Source organism: Gadus chalcogrammus, chromosome 7, assembly GCF_026213295.1.
Source record: "Gadus chalcogrammus isolate NIFS_2021 chromosome 7, NIFS_Gcha_1.0, whole genome shotgun sequence".
Taxonomy (NCBI): Eukaryota; Metazoa; Chordata; class Actinopteri; order Gadiformes; family Gadidae; genus Gadus; species Gadus chalcogrammus.
Window position 1 is genome coordinate 23,196,583 of NC_079418.1, and position 16,198 is coordinate 23,212,780.

At 44.4% G+C, this 16,198-nt stretch overlaps 3 protein-coding genes across 4 annotated transcripts in view; 1 reads left to right on the forward strand and 2 right to left on the reverse strand.

Moving 5' to 3' along the window:
• The window catches only part of LOC130386491 (myotonin-protein kinase-like), a 10,094-nt gene extending 2,649 nt beyond the window's left edge, over positions 1-7,445 (forward strand). The window contains exons 6-14 of one of the 2 annotated variants that reach the window (XM_056595426.1): positions 270-467; positions 1,022-1,270; positions 2,016-2,095; positions 2,249-2,345; positions 2,653-2,885; positions 3,117-3,214; positions 4,202-4,263; positions 5,391-5,465; positions 5,641-7,445. In XM_056595426.1, coding sequence (XP_056451401.1) covers positions 270-467; positions 1,022-1,270; positions 2,016-2,095; positions 2,249-2,345; positions 2,653-2,885; positions 3,117-3,214; positions 4,202-4,263; positions 5,391-5,465; positions 5,641-5,748 — 1,200 coding nt within the window. In that variant the 3' untranslated portion in view covers positions 5,749-7,445. The remainder of the gene's footprint in view (positions 1-269; positions 468-1,021; positions 1,271-2,015; positions 2,096-2,248; positions 2,346-2,652; positions 2,886-3,116; positions 3,215-4,201; positions 4,264-5,390; positions 5,466-5,640) is intronic. The other variant, XM_056595425.1, reaches the window with a different exon arrangement.
• A 305-nt stretch (positions 7,446-7,750) lies between these two features.
• LOC130386492 (putative transcription factor ovo-like protein 3) lies at positions 7,751-10,248 on the reverse strand. Its single transcript, XM_056595427.1, has 4 exons — positions 9,851-10,248; positions 9,340-9,587; positions 8,891-9,080; positions 7,751-8,326 (listed from the first exon to the last, which is right to left on the reverse strand). Exons 1-4 carry the CDS (start codon positions 9,948-9,950, stop codon positions 8,004-8,006), a joined length of 861 nt encoding a protein of 286 aa, XP_056451402.1. The 5' UTR covers positions 9,951-10,248; the 3' UTR covers positions 7,751-8,003.
• Positions 10,249-13,668: 3,420 nt separating this feature from the next.
• LOC130386560 (TLC domain-containing protein 5-like) lies at positions 13,669-15,133 on the reverse strand. The gene is made up of 2 exons (XM_056595546.1): positions 14,947-15,133; positions 13,669-14,308 (listed from the first exon to the last, which is right to left on the reverse strand). The coding sequence occupies exons 1-2, from the start codon at positions 15,131-15,133 to the stop codon at positions 13,737-13,739; spliced, it is 759 nt and encodes a 252-aa protein (XP_056451521.1). The 3' UTR covers positions 13,669-13,736.
• Positions 15,134-16,198: the final 1,065 nt, after the last annotated feature.

Sequence of the window (16,198 nt, forward strand, 5' to 3'; positions counted from 1 at the left end):
GTAATATAAGTCAGTTTTATGGATGGTCTCATTGAGAAATGCAAGTCAGTTTCACGGCCGATCACATTAAGAAATATAGGTCTGTTTCATGGCGATTCCATTAAGTAATATAAGTCTGTTTCATGGGCGATCTCATTGTGGAATATAAGTCTGTTTCATGGTGATCCCATTAAGTAATATAAGTCTGTTTCATGGTGATCCCATTAAGTAATATAAGTCTGTTTCCTCGGCGAGCCACTGAGATGATACTGCTGCTGCTCACTCCCCAGGTCCATTCCTCCTTGGCGGTGGGCACCCCAGACTACCTTTCCCCTGAGATCCTGCGGGCGGTGGATGGAGGGGGAGGCTACGGCCCCGAGTGTGACTGGTGGGCACTCGGGATCTGCGCCTACGAGATGCTTCTGGGCACCACTCCCTTTTATGCAGAGTCCATCTCCGAAACCTATGCCAAGATCATCCACTTCCAGGTGCGTGGTCGCCACACGGCTGATAATCGGGTGGCCCTCAAAAAAAGGCGACAGTGACTCAGCCGATGGTCAATAGAGCCCAGTCGTGGGTGAATCACTTGATATGGCCGTGGACATATGCTCTGTTAGCAAAGCACTATTAAGCACACCTACGAGCGGTCGCACAATTGAAACGTGTGGACAAAACATGGTTACGTGAGAGGTCCATTCATCTTCAAAAATTCCCCATGGAAACCAAGGCTGAATTCTGAAAACCTTTGGTGACCATATCAACCCTCACCAACGTCTATACAAAAGAATAGTCTATTCAAACAACATCATGGTTAAATCAGTGCAGTGTGGATGATGAAAAACACAAACAACAACTATTACTCTTGAGTTCATGTTTTTATGCATTTAGGATTATTCAATACTATAGGGGTCATCCAAGTAAAAGGTTGGGGTTCCCGTTGGCCTGCAAAAAATCAGGGTTCGACCCCAGAACCTTTCGAGTTGGAGTCCCAGCTTGAGTCTGTTCTCACTAACCACGACCTAAACAAAATCTGGCCCTCCAGGATTACTTTGAGCTCCCCCCGTTGGGCCCCGAGGTGTCGGACACGGCCCGCTCCTTCATCGCGGGGCTGGTCTGCGAGAGGGAGGAGCGGCTGGGCTCCGGGGGCTTCGGAGACTTCAGGGGCCACCCCTTCTTCTGCCACCTGGACTGGAGCGCCCTGCACAAACTCCCCGCCCCCTACCTGCCCGAGGTCGCGGACGCCACGGACACCGCCAACTTTGACGTGCACGACGACTGCCTGAGTGACATGGTAACATGCCCCGCCCCCGTGGCTCACACACCGGGGGGGCCGCAGAGCATACTGGAGTCTTTAGAATGAAGCCCATGAATGAACTGCTGTTTAAGTGTTCAGTCAAGTTTCAACGGCTAACTATTTCATTGAGTTTGTCCCAAATCTTTGCAGCTTTCTGTTTGCTTTATGTTTGTAATAGTACATAAAGGCATTGTTGAGGACTGCATTGTTGGTTAATGAATGACCCAAAAATAATGGTTATTTTTGGGTCATGACTTAATGACCAACAACACTATTTTTAAATGTATTATATAACCTTTATTTATTCAGGGAAAGGCCATTGAGAGCCGGCTCTCTTTTTCAATGATGCCCTGATTACAAAATATAAAAATAAAAACAGAAAACCAAATACACAACCGATATAGACAGCCAGTCAAACATAAAGTAAATAATTAAATAATACAATACAATGGGATGACTAAAAAAAACATTAAAAACACAAGCAAATCCTCATCCAATGCGATTTCAATCATCCCCTTGAACTTGAGACCTGAAGTTTATTCCATCTGTCAGGAGCATAAAAGTTTAAAAGCAATCTTTCCTGAGTTGCTATTGGTGTGTGGAGTGATATGTCTAATGTGTGAGTGAGAGCAAGTTTGACATGTGGCTGCTGAGGCTAGATCGTTGAGCACCACTGTCTTATATGTGTATAAACTGAAATATATGGTCAATATCTCTTTGTCCTGTGCTGTACATTGTGTAGGAAACACTCTCCGATGTCATGGGAAGAGCTCCCACAGGTGTGCACCTTGCCTTCGTGGGATACTCCTACACAGCTACCAGGTTGCTACTTCAATCCCCGGAGTGAATGAATGGATAAATGGATAAATGGATAAAGTCGTTTGGGATAAAAGAGACAACAAAATCCACTAAATGTAAATGTAGACATCTTTAACGCAAAGAGAAATGGCATTTTATTGTTTTCTCTTGATGTAGCCAGACCGGTGCAGTAGACCGCAGCCTAGACATCATGCTGGAGATCGACCACAGCAGGCTCGGGGAAAACGAAAGGCTGATTTCTGCAGAGAAGCTGGTGAGAACGTTCCACAGTGACAGGGATTTAGTGTTGTAGTTGTGTGGTCCGTCGATGTTATTATCATTATGGTCTTTTCTCAATAAGGCACACATAACCAGCTAACCTTGACCAATTCTAGATTTCACAATTATGCACTGTGCCAGACTTCAATGATCTGTTTCCCTTGGGTGTTGTGCCGTATACATTATGACTGTCTGAAAATACTAGGCATTCATTTTGATTCGATTTTTTCTGAAGCTGTAAGATCTATGTGTATGTCTATCTATGTGTTATTTCATACTATGCTGCATCCGGTCCTTTTCAGCTTCAGGTGTGGCAGGACTCTTTGCCAGAGGACCTGAGCGGTCTCTTAGAGCTCCCTCTAGTGACGGACCATGCAACAACCTCTAAGCATACCACCATAGAGGAAGAAAAAGAAGAAGTAGAAGAAGAAGAAGAAGAGGAAATAGAAGAGGGAGAGGAAGAGGAAGTAAAAGAAGACGAGGAAGAGGAAGGAAATGAGGAACAAATTTCAGGCCTTGATGAAGACTTGCAAGGGTAATCAGACATAATTATGGGGATAGGGGAAACATTTTGCTTTACAAGATAAAATGAAGACTTGATTTCAAAGAGATGCATGGCCATGTTTTCTCTTTTATCAGATAAGGCCAAGCCTCACTCAAAATGCATTTTTTCTGCCTCAAAGGGGAAACCTTTTTCATGTCGCAAAAGCAAAGCAGGGATCGACCCTTAAAACCATAACCTCCCAGTATGTGCTTGTTTCACCAGACGGTTACAGGAAGCAGAAAGGAGATACTGTGAGTTGGAGAAGGAAATGGAGAGACTGAGGGGTGAGATGCAGGACTGGAGAACAAACAAGGCAACAGGCAAGGGATCAACAACCACAGTGCTTATTAATAACCATCATCATCATCTACGACTTCATTACACTTCACTTCATCCTCACCATCTATACTTTAAGGCAACACTGGCTCCATTGCTTGCATTCCTTCTGTATCCCTGCTGTAAGAATTCATATAACTATTACACAGATATTGCATGGATAATTATTTTGCAGATCTACTGGATACGATCATTTTGAAAATATGAGCTTCTATATGAACTACTACAAAATACGAGTCCGCATTTAGAAAGAACGAGTGTGGTCCTGTAAGGTCCATTAAAAGAAAAACGACTGGTATTTGTGTAGTCTTGCCTCAGCGTCCACAAGGACTCTCCTCGAGCCTAAGGACCACCTTCCCGGTCTGGTGCACACAGCGTGGAATGGGCTCCAGACAATATGAGCCACTCAGAATAAACACGGCACGGCGCGGTCCAAACCGCTGCTTATGTTGGAGGAGCGCCGTCAGGACATGGTGATAAATATCTCCGGCTAAGAATAGCCAAGGTATGCAGGGGAGCTTGGATGCCCATTTCCATGAATCAATACTGTGTCGAGGAGGGCTATTTCGGAGGCCGGGACTGGGGATCGGGGTTGGTTGCATTCTTGGCCTTGGGGGTCCATTGTCTGATGGACGGAAGGTGTTGTACACACACAGGTAACGACAACAGCATCTGTCAAACTCGTTTATGGTGATCACCGAAGTGAATAAATTTTTAACTAACTCACTCTCCATCTGCAACCTGCACTACTTCATGCATTTAGTAAACCTGCAGCAAACATGCATTTACAGCAAATATGCGTCTTTTCTTTTGTTTGGATGCTGTTGAGTGCTGATGCTTTTGATTTCCTCCTGTGTGACTTAAACAATGTTTGGCTGGCCAGCAGTGCTGCCCTGCGCAGAATGCCTGCACATGCAGTGCCACCGCTTGCCACCTGCAGTGACGTACCTCTTCTCTCCTCTCACTCACAGCCCTGACTCTGTGCCCGTCAGCTTTCCCTCTGACTGCCCACTGTGTGGAATCACCACGGGATGTAAGCCTGTCCCCCTACTTCACACGCATTCTCTTTATCGGGCTGAGATCTTTTTTTTTTGTTACGAAGCCTATTCACACATTCTTCTCACACATTTTTTTAAGAATCACACAGACAATCTTGCATGGGACATAGGCGTTTGTTATTGCATCGCCACAGAGAACTTAGACTGGCCTGCTCAATCTTTGAAAGACTTTTAAGAGGATTTATTCAGATAATTGTAGTCTGTTTTGTTCTTCTCGCAAAGTACACTGTGTTAGATCTGGACTGTGAATGTGTTCTTTCATTGTGAATATATGTCCATCTTACAAAACTAAATGGTGGTAAGTTGTCTGACTAGACTAAAAGTTTAAGCATTAAGGTTAAGGCTTGAGGGATTTAATCTGTGTATTATTCTTATAAACAGCCAGAGGAACAGCCCTGTCACTCTGACACAGTGCTCCTTTACATAAAATGATTGTCTTCCTCATTTGCAAACATCTGTTCTTGTAATGGTGAGTAATCCCTCGCTCACTGGTGGGAAAATGGAAGTTAAACATTAATTTCACGTTGTTGAGATCCTCAAAACATAATTTGCCCTTTTTTATTTGACTTCTCCTTTTGATGTTAGGGATGTTATAATCTATTTTTACTCGCCACTTTGTGCCTCTGATTATACACTTGGTTTAAATATTTAAACGAGAGGAGATCTCATTTGCAAACATCTGTTGTAGTGATAGTGGATAATCCCTGGGTAATTTAGTAACAAATGGAAGTTATACATAAATTATACATTGCTTTAGAACTTCTAAACATAGTCCGCCTGTTTTAATTTTACTGATTTTTTTTATGTAAGGGAAGGTGTGTTCTGCCGTGATCTATATGTGCCTCTGATTAAAGACTGGGTTTACAAGTTTTATAGGAGGGGAAAGCTCATTTGCAAAACATCTCTTGTTGTGATAGTAACTTATCCCCGACTCCCATGGGAGTAAAAATAAGCTTTTCATTTATTTGACATGGTTTAGAAGTTCTAAACATCACAACTATTTTTTAGCTGTACTGATCCTTTCAATGTATAGGAATTTGTGGTCTACTGTGATCTATATGCGCTTCTGCTCTGACTGTAGCCTGGGTTTAATGTTTTACAGGAGGCGAAGGCGCCCCCTTTCTGCCACTACCCTCTGGTGATCCACACTCACCGCCACATGCTCCTGTTTCACAGGGTAGGGGGATTTTTTAACAGCCAGCATTATTTTGATCTGAAGATCATGTTTTACACACACTCATTCTATCAAAAAGAGTGGTATTTAAAAAAAGAGTTTCAGAGAATGATCCTACCTATAATCCTACCAAGGGTTTCACCCTGGATGTGTCCCTGTGTGTCAACCCCACCACCAGGTGCGACTGCCCCATGTGAAGAGTGAGCATTACCTGCTGGTGTGTGCCAAGGGAGGGGAAGAGTGCCAGGCTCCCTGGGACAGACGCCTCACCACCGAGCTCTCCTGACCACAGACCAGCGCCTCCACCACCACCCTCTCGCTCTTCCTCTCTGGCCCCCGCTCCTTTTATGTCCGCTCCCTCTGCTGAACTCTCTCGGTCTCTGGGTGGGAGAAGGAGGACCGGAAGGCCCTTCTCAGGCGCCGTCTACAACGTGGCCAAAGAGCCTCTGGGAAAATAACCTTCGGAGTGGGGCAGAGTTGCGGAGACCCCTGGATTAGCAGGCCAAAGAGAGAGCTGTGCCGCGTGCGAGTGATACGACAGAAAGCACCACTCAGAGCGGGAAGGTTGCACAACACAGCGATGGTGTTTCTCACGAGGGAAGTTGGAAAGACAGGTCGGAGGTGGATGTCCCGGTTTCAAATGACCTGGTTTGGTGCTAACTGTTCGCCATAGAGTTGCACCAACGGGGATCTAGGACCGGGTTGACCTTAACTGCTTTTTGGTTGTATTTTCTTATTTGTTCACTCTTTGAAAGGGCACGACAAGCGAGTGAAACAAAGAGAGGGGTCCTTGAGACGACCCCCTCCAATGCATTATCTCCACCCGGCTTAGATCTCAGACTGTATACAACTTGCTTTGTGTTTTTTGTACCATGCATATGCACCTTGGGGTGGTTTGAGCTTGTTGTGTTGCACTACTTAAGTCATGTGTTGCTGTGCCCCATTTATCTTTTAGGTATTTGAAAGGTTGCCCTTCTGCTTGTGATTCTTTAATATATAATGCATGTTTACTCCATGGGTTATTTCAGGGGTGATGGTGTGAACCGTGACCGGGGACTGAAGCACTGTTATGACCAGTGTAGGGGCCTGCTTCAAAAGCACGGCTCTTAACCATGGTTTAGAAATGAGGTGTGTGACGTGGGCAATACCTTTGAATGAATTTGAATGTATAATAAGTACCATTAGGAAAATGATTTATTTATAATGTGCCTTAATAATTATAGGTTGGTCATCAAATGAATATAAATATAGGAGAAAACTAATATCTGATTGGATTTTGAATGGATGGGTGTGTGTGTGTGTGTGTGTGTGTGTGTGTGTGTGTGTGTGTGTGTGTGTGTGTGTGTGTGTGTGTGTGTGTGTGTGTGTGTGTGTGTGTGTGTGTGTGTGTGTGTGTGTGTGCGCGCGCGTGCGCGCGCGTTTGCTTGTGTATTCGTAAGTGTGTCAGAGTGCATATGGGTCTTTCAGCAAATATGTCTTTATACGACAACACATTCAACATAAAAAGTTCACTCAGTCTTGACAAAGGGAGTTTAAGGCTAACATCAATTATTAAACAAAGAAACAGAAACCAAAAATACAGATGACTGTTCCTGCTAAATCTTAATAATCTCTTGGACTGGATCTGTAGAAGGCTGAGTAAAGAATTGAGAAAATACTCTAGAATGTAGCACAACAAATTGGGTAATTTCATATCTTTCTTTTTTAGCTGTGAATATCACTTTATGGAAATAGCTCAAATAGAATGCCAATTGCACCTTTATAACATATGGCTGCTGCCAATTCATTAAGCCAGCAGAAAACCGTGCTGAAATTTGAAAGTTATTTTACAACCACGCCACTCCTAGATCTCTGAGTCCATGCTTTATATCATATCCTTTTATGTCATTACATTTCTATTTCGTCCCTACGCGACCAAGATATTTTTGAATCAAAATAAAGGCTTAGTTTTTAATGTGTGTTATTTTTGCTCCCATTATTCACTTCACATGAGCAGGGTTTCCCAACCATCATAAAGCGGTCTATTAATTCAGTAAATATAAATAAAGACTTGGCTGTAAAGAAAATGCCACAGTTTGTAGCATTATACTAGCATTTCTATGATAAAACATAATATACTAGAATGTCACAAGATGACATTTCTTCATCAATCAGGATGTAACTTTATTATTATTCCATGTAAGTGAGCCCACGAAATTCTTACCTAGAGATCAGAAAAGCAATATCGCTCTGTCCTTTCTTTTGACAATATCTTTTTAATAATTTAGACTAAAGGACATGGTCTCAATTCAAGTAAATAAACCAATACAATCAAAGTACATGTTGATAAAATGATGATATGACAAATTTACAATTAATAATCACTATTTTAACTATTTGACCAATGCATTATGTAAAGAGAAGTTGAAAAAGTAGTTTAGTAGAAAAAGTTTATTTTCCTAAAATATGCTAGTCTAATATATTACACAAATTACATGTTTATATTACCACACCGTTACAGCTTCAAGCCAAACACACGGTAACTTTCCCATAGTCCGCCTCTCAGATAAAGTAGCCAGAGTTTGAGTAGACCAGATAGGGGTTGAGTTTACACTCGGCCACGCCAAAGTTGGCGTTCTCGTGGGCCTGCCGCCGGTAGTAGCGCCGCAGAGCGGGGCTGCCCGGGTGGCACTGCCGCACGTGGACAAAGTACTCGTCGGGCCGGTTGGAGGTGAAGCCGCAGTCCTCACACACAAAGATCTTGGAGCGTCGCTGGCGGTAGGCGTACTGCTGATGAACCCCGTGGATCTTCCTCTTGTGGGACTCCAGAGAGCAGCGTTGCGTGAAGGCCTTTTCACAGAGCTCACACCTGTAGGGTCGGATACCTGCGAGCAGAGACAGAGCAAAAGAGAGTGAGAAACTATGGACGTAGTAGCCATGGGCTGCGTGTTGCAGGGTGGTAGCAGGCCTACCTCTTGAGAGGCAAGGTTTAGGCGGAACATGTTATTAAATTCTTTCCTTAAACAGCAGTGAAACGTTTTGTGTGACCTTTACATTAAAGGTCATACACCAGAAGACCACCAAGGACCAAAAATAACAAACATTTTAGATGTCTTTAAAGAGTTAAATATTAATTTAATGTACACAAACAGGTCTAGATGGTTTATTCAAATTATATATATTCAAATATATAGTCGTAGCATTCATCATATGTGTGTGTGTTAGTGGTGCATGTGTTTGGGTGCGTGTGTGTCAGTGTATGTCAGTGTGTATGTGTGTCAGTGTGTGTGTGTGTGAGTGTGTCTGTGTCAGTTTGTCAGTGTGTGTGTGTGTGTGTGTGTGTGTGTGTGTGTGTGTGTGTGTGTGTGTGTGTGTGTGTGTGTGTGTGTGTGTGTGTGTGTGTGTGTGCGTGCGCGTTTGTATGTGCACATGCATGAGTGTGTTCTCACCTGTGTGAGTGCGCATGTGCCTCTTGAGGTCAAACGTGTCGTTGAAGCCCTTGCCGCAGTATCGACACGGGTGCCTCTTCACCAGGCTATGGCACTTCATGTGGCGCGTCAGCATGCGCTGCAGAGGGAACAGCTTGTGGCACACGGAGCACAGGAAGTCCCCAGTGCTGGGTGCCACACGGGGGCGGGGCTAAACACCAGGGGGTAAACATGATGGATGTGAGACGTGAGACAATTGTGTGCCTTTTTCAGATTATTTTGAGGTAACTTTCTCGAATTGAAGTAATTATTAATTTATTAATGTTTTCCTGAAAAAGTATTTAATGGTTAAAAAAAGATATCCATTTTTTTGAAAAAAAAATGGAAAAGTTAAAAAATTAAAAAATTGAAAAGTTAGCCACTAGCAAACAGCTGATCTTAAGATGAGTGTAAGTATGTGTTTAAAGTACCTTGGCCCGGCTGGCCAGTGCCAACGCATTAGGGTGGTAGAGTTGCCTCGGGGGCAGCATGGCAGGCCAGTCTCGACTGGTCTCTGGGTCCTGTTCCCTCACTCCCAACGCGGGCGGTGTTGGGACGGGCGCCGGTGATGTCGCAGATCCCGCTGCTTCCTCTGAGCCAAAGTCAGAGCTCTCAGAGGGAGCGGCCAGCTCGGAGACATCTGGCGCGCTCAACGTCTCTTCCGGAGCGCTGTCGCTAACTGATGGGAGAAGAGGAAACCACCTGAGTTATCCAGACGCTTCTAGATACAGCATTGAAATCAACACTTATTCCCCCCCCCCCCCCCCCCCCCCCCAGATACAACAGAGAACTTGTCAGTTGGATCCTCTTACATATCCGACTCAGTCACATCTCAGAAGTGGTGTTAACCCCAAGGGGAGGCTGTTTTCAATACATTTGTTTTCTAAAAGAGGTCAGGAAACAGGGGCAATTCGGGGAAAACAGTCAACAAAAAAGCCTTACCTTCTGAGGGATCTTCTCTCCACTCTGCCTGCTCTGGGTCTCTCCATCTCCAGCCCCCGCAGGCTGCCTGCTTCTTCTTGACCAGGAAAGCTCTCGGCATTCTCCTCTGTTCCCTAAGGCGTCTCCCTCCGTCCACTCTTCAATACCACTGCACTATCGTCTAACTTTAGACAGGACCACCACGTGGGGCTCAACACACCCAGACGCAGACCCTGGAGCAGAATCCTAAGACTACAGCCTGTACTTGGTGGTGATCATCCAGGTTAGGGGGACGGACTCAAACTAAAAGTCAGCTCCAACAAACAAGCCCAGCACCTTGAGCCTATCGAAATCACTGCACTCATTTCCATAGCACTCTCTGCAAAGGGTGGGAAGATTTGGTCCTTGGGGGAGGGGGCTGGCTGGAGAGCTGGGACAGTCAGGAGTGTTTTGACTGATGCGCACCTGTGTTGACTGTGCGCGTGCGCCTCTTTAACTGGTCCCCCACTGGTTTTGCATGGCAGGCAGTGAGAATCCGGGGGACTATGCATTCAAGTGTCCCTCGGGCATGCAAATGTGTGTCCAAGACCAAGCCCTGGCAGCAGACAAAGGACACGGTCAGAGTAACAGGAGCATGCACAAGGGAGCCACAATCTTAACTGCTAGGTAAATCAGGCCTTTCTCTACTTTTTCTCTGGTGTGGAAATGGGACTACGGCTCTTTTGAAAAAAGCAGACAAAAGGCCATTTATGTAGACTCAAAAGATCCAACGTGCATACACTGTTTGCAGTCCGTTGGCTGTGTGGTCAGACGGAATAATGGCACTATCTCACCTCCTTTGTTTTCGCCTATTTCTACACTTGAGTCTCTTTCATATATACAAGTCTTGAATGTAATTTGGGTCGAACCCACGTATTAACTCTGCATTCATGTTGCCCTCTCTGAGGCTACCAGCTTGGGGCCAGTAATGTCAACTAATACCAGCTTGTTCTTTAAAGGATAGGTGTTGGAGTGTGTGTAGACGATGCCTGGTTTAAGCAGCCTCATCTAGCCCTGTCTGATTGGACTCTAGTGCTGGGTGAGGCTGGATACAGGTTAAACCAGCCATCTCCAGACACATGATCTCCTAGATGGCAACAACACCAGGCAATGTATCATCTCCTGCATCTTTAGAATAAACCGGCTTCAACATCACCAATCCGCGTCCTGTGTTTTGAGGAGTCCACTGAAGGTTGGTGTGTGGCAGCCAACTATGGTGTGTAGCAAGGCCCCTTGCTACAGTGGGTTCATATTTAATTACATTGCTAGAGAAGAGAAGGATAAAGAGAAGAAGAAGAAGAAGAAGAAGAAGAAGAAGAAGAAGAAGAAGAAGAAGAAGAAGAAGAAGAAGAAGCAGTCTGTTGTCGAGGCAGAACTATTCACCTCAAGTATATAACGATAAAAATGCTAATGGTTAACGAATGATCTTGAACCTGAAACATAACCCAACCAATCATCAGCCGGTCGGCTCCTAAATCGTCCAAACATACAAAACATTCACCCCTTTAATGTTTTCCTGCCTATTTTACATACAGTCTATGACTAGAGGAAATTAAAGAGTCTGCATGGCAAATGCAGCTGCCGCCAGAACCTTGCAATGCAAATACAGCTAGAGGTCACTCCAAGAACGACTCAACGGATCAGGAGTTAAACCGGCTGACGTAGCAGGCACCGCCATGCTACTGCCTCTGTCTGTCTGTCTGTACATTAATTTACATATCAACCTTTCCATCCCATCCGTTGATCTATCCATTCACCTATCTATCTATCAATCGATCAATCTATCAAAGGGCCGGTATTTAAAGGCATTTTAAATGACGCATCTATCTCTGCATGCATCTCTCTGTCTGATTAGTAAAGTCAATAATATTTGGATGGCCCTTCATCACAGTAACAGGCCTTATTTTATGACCATAACACTACCCCCCCAAAGGACAGGGAAACGCTTGATTATCAAGAAGGAAACCTTGAGAAGGAATTTGTTCGAATGATCTACCTACCCATCCATATACCTATCTGCATGTTTTTGAATACATTTTAATCCTTAAATGATGCATCTATTATTCTATATATATGCATATCTGCCCGTCTGTATCTATCTAAATTGATCCATCTGTCCATCTATTTTTTTTTCCAACATGACATCCATGCAATATTCTACAATACACTTCCAGAACGTTCCCTGTTGGGATGACGTGGCGCTCCTGGTCCTTCTTCAGGCTCATGAGACTGTTGGGTGTACTGTGTGCTGCTGGCCTCCGGAGCTGCGCTCTAACTGTATGCAAAGATCCAGGCCGTGCGCTGCAGCAGCATGGAAATATAATGGTGGGAGAAAGAAAACAGGCCCTCTACTTTGCACGCACAGACTCTGTGTGGAGTTTACATTATCTCTCTTCCTTAGAAATACTAGAGAGAGGGAAAGATAGACAGAGATAGACTATTGTTTGGTATGATTCATTAGATCCTCTGTTTACATTGTAGGACTCCATAGAAGTGTGAACAAAGACAAAAGGATAGAACGATGGATGCCTCAGATATGATTGTTTGCTGCTGGTGTAAGTGGCATTTCTATACATAAGTGGTCTCTCACAGTTGAATGGGACAGGTGCATGGCACTGGGTCATTATAACTGCACTTATTACACTGCTTTCCTTCATGGTGTGGAATTCGGTCACACGCATTGCTCCACGCATTTGTACTGAAAGAGCACTGCCCACACGACATCGCCAGTTCAAAAACAAACAGAAGACCTTTTTCATACAACAATACCCCCCAACCCGACTTTTCCCTTATGTAAACATCGGGGAGTTTTCACCAGTAGAAAACAAACAACTCACACACACTGCCAATGTGTGAGTCGCTTTCGGAAACAAATGTCGGAGACAATTAAATATGAAGAAGCGGCTGCGAGATGAATGATCAGGTGAACAATTTAGCCAAAGGTTGTGTTTGCCTGCAGGTGGGGGACTTGTCTGGTCCCGTTTTGACGGTTGAGCGGGGTAATGGTGCGAGCCACGCCCAGGGCATGGTCCCAGCGGAGGGGCTGTGGAGGAGGATTTGCATCGACAGGGCATTGTATTCTATGTATACTGTTTTCTGACGTTGAACTGAAAACAGGGATTTCCATGTACCACACGATGAAGCCTGAAAGCATGGTGAAGACGGATGAAGACGGACCGCAGGGCTCCTCTTGAATGGGGTGGACCGGGGGCCTCTATTCTAGTGTTGTGTTGTGTCTGTTTTCTCTCTACGTTGCATTTGGTTCTTCTTCAGCAGAGATTTATTATGCAAAACACATCCCAATTTTGGTAGCCTTTGTAAAGACAGATAAGCCCATAGAGACGTCAAGTGTTTTGCACATTTTCCTTTACAAAATAATTATATTATTACTATTCCACATCATATTTGAAACAAACCAGAGGAATGTACCAAGGTATAGGCCTACCAGCTATAAAATGTGTGTGTGTGTGTGTGTGTGTGCGTGTGTGTGTGTGTGTGTGTGTGTGTGTGTGTGTGTGTGTGTGTGTGTGTGTGTGTGTGTGTGTGTGTGTGTGTGTGTGTGTGCGCCTGTGTTGGTCCCCTGTTGTGGACATTAATGATCATTCTTTCATTATAAGCAAAACCAAATGTTCAGACTTTCCATTGACCTATTTAACATCAACATAATATTTAAATAAGGAAAATCCTATTTATTACATGTTCCAAACCTGAGATATTTGGTTACTGATTCTTGCAGCTTCATAAATTCGACTAACTGTAGCCTATCAATAAGTTACACAGACTTGCAATTTCACATTTTATTGTGTGTTGTTACATTCACATATCTGTTCAAATAACAAAAGTCATGCTCAAGATATATATTTAAAGCTTAACTTTCCACAATTTTGCCCAACAAGCGCTTTTGTCCCTTGTGAGAGCAACAACCGTCCATCTTGCCTTCATCTGTCCTCTGGCTATCTGCCCATCGTTTATACTTGCCGCGACTCTTTTTCAAAGCAAATTTGCCGATGTCCCACATGAAGAGCCAGGCCAGCACGTACATGACCACCCCACCAACCTTGGTGACCAGCGCGGGCCTGGGCGACGCCATCTCGTGGTAGAACAGCACCGAGCCCACTCCGACTCGCACGGTGGCGAACAATACGATGAAGAGCACGTCCACCGCGTCTCCCAGGAGACTGTCGTAGCGCCCCAACTTGCGCAGGAACCAGCGGCTCTGCAGCAGTGGATTGGTGAGTTCGCTACCGAAGATGGCCGCGCATGTCTCACAGCCAGACTTGCCCATGGTCAGCGCCAGCAGGATCCCGCTGATGCTGGCAGCGTGGTGGGCCAGCATGACGGGACCCTCTGACCCGTAGCATAGGCACCAGCCCATGTCGAAGAAGAAGTAGCCCAGGCAAATGGCCAGTGCCTGGGTCTGGAGGACAGTGTTCTCGGTACCTGGTGGGACATGGAAGGAGTAGGGTTGAGGAGGGTTTAGGGGACATGTCACTCAAGCACTGGGATTAATACATGTGTGATAGCAGGGAAAAGCCTTGACCAAAACATGTGACCAGGTCTCAGTCTCTTAGGACCCCCTGGTAACTGTGGGTTGATCAATTCAATCCATCCTTTCCTTATACCACTTGTCAATACATAATTGTATTTGTAGAAGAGGTATAGAAACAAATTGTCAGACCTTTTTTTAAAAAAGCCACACCTTTTGGGGTTTATATAAAGCTTACTTTCTCATCAATTATTAGTCAACTCTGGTTCCCTATCTAAATGGCCAAAGTGTTTGGAGGTAAAGAGGTACCTAATGCTAAACGCAGGAACAACATCATCTAAAGTGAAGCAAGGCAAATGGAATTGTCATTTAAGACTGGCACCAGTGAGTCTGTCAAGTCAGACAACATGCAAACTATGGAGAGCGTCATCAGCTGTGACTAATTCAAGCCTAAGTGTTCGCTCTTTAAGACCTAACTAAACCCCATGCAGCTGTATAGCATGTTTATTAACCACCTCCTACTTGACAGAATAATCTGTATTGTTGTGCCTCATCCACTTCAAAATATGTTCATCTCAAGTCTATGACCGACCTGCATGTGTGAAGGGCCAGGGTCCGTCTATGAAGACAACGTAAGCGGTTAATAGCACGATGAAGACCCCGTGGGTCAACGTCACCAGGCGACAGTTCCACTCGGGCCCCCGTTGGCTGAGAGAGAACACCAGGTAGAGGGCCAGCCAGCCAATCAGACTGCAGAGCACTTGTAGAGTCAGCAGCATGTCTTCCCTGTGTGAAATGGTGGGTCAGCAAAAAGGTTAAATAGCTCCTATTTTTATGAAGATTCTTACAGTCAACGTTTTAAACCCTTGAATTGTACCCGGTTCATTTACAGTTTGGGCAAGTGTAATTTTCTGTTTCAAAATATCTCTTTCATCTTGTGATTGTACAGTGTGACATTACAGAACCCTATACTGTGAGTGTCACCTGCTTCATTCATTAATGTGGTTTTATTATTGATTGTATAGTAACTAAACTACAATTCATTATGAAACACAGTCCCGCCACAAGCTACACCAGGAAACAACCTACCTGAGCTGGGATTTACCTTATAGTTTTCCTTCCGTTGAGTGTCACCTGCTTCATTCATTAATGTGGTTTTATTATTGATTGTATAGTGACTAAACTACAATTCATAATGAAACACAGTCCCGCCACAAGCTACACCAGGAAACAACCAACCTGAGCTGGGATTTACCTTATAGTTTTCCTTCCGTTGTCCTCTTAATGCTGGTCTTACTTCGGTAATTACAGAAGTTCCCAGGCCCTGATGCCATTTTTCCTCTCCTCATACAAAATAGGCCAATTGTATAGACGTCTATACCTTAGATTCAGCAACACATGCCCGCTCTGAAAGAAAAGCAGCCTTAGTTGTTCTCCTCCAAAGGATGACCAGATCCTCTTAAGAGATTACAGCCACAGCCCCTCTGCTGATACCCGGTAGCCAATAACCTGGTATTGTAGTGACTGTGTTGCGATTGAGTAAAGAGACATTTTAGTACTAGTATCATTTACTTTTTTATTAGAAATTAGGAATTAAAGAATGACCCCTACTTTACTCTAAAGTCAACATGTGTCAAATGTAGCTAATCCCAGTTATTAGGTGTGAGACTTTAAGACTTTCAGAACTTTCAGAATAAAAAAACTCAATGAACATTGTTCTGTCTACTCTTACCATGGACCTGTTATGACTGGCTGTGCAACAGTGACGCAAATGGTTGGGTGGCGTGCGTGGGATGGGTTTTATTAGCGTCGATAGCACGATTCTTGCATTGTTTACAATCGTA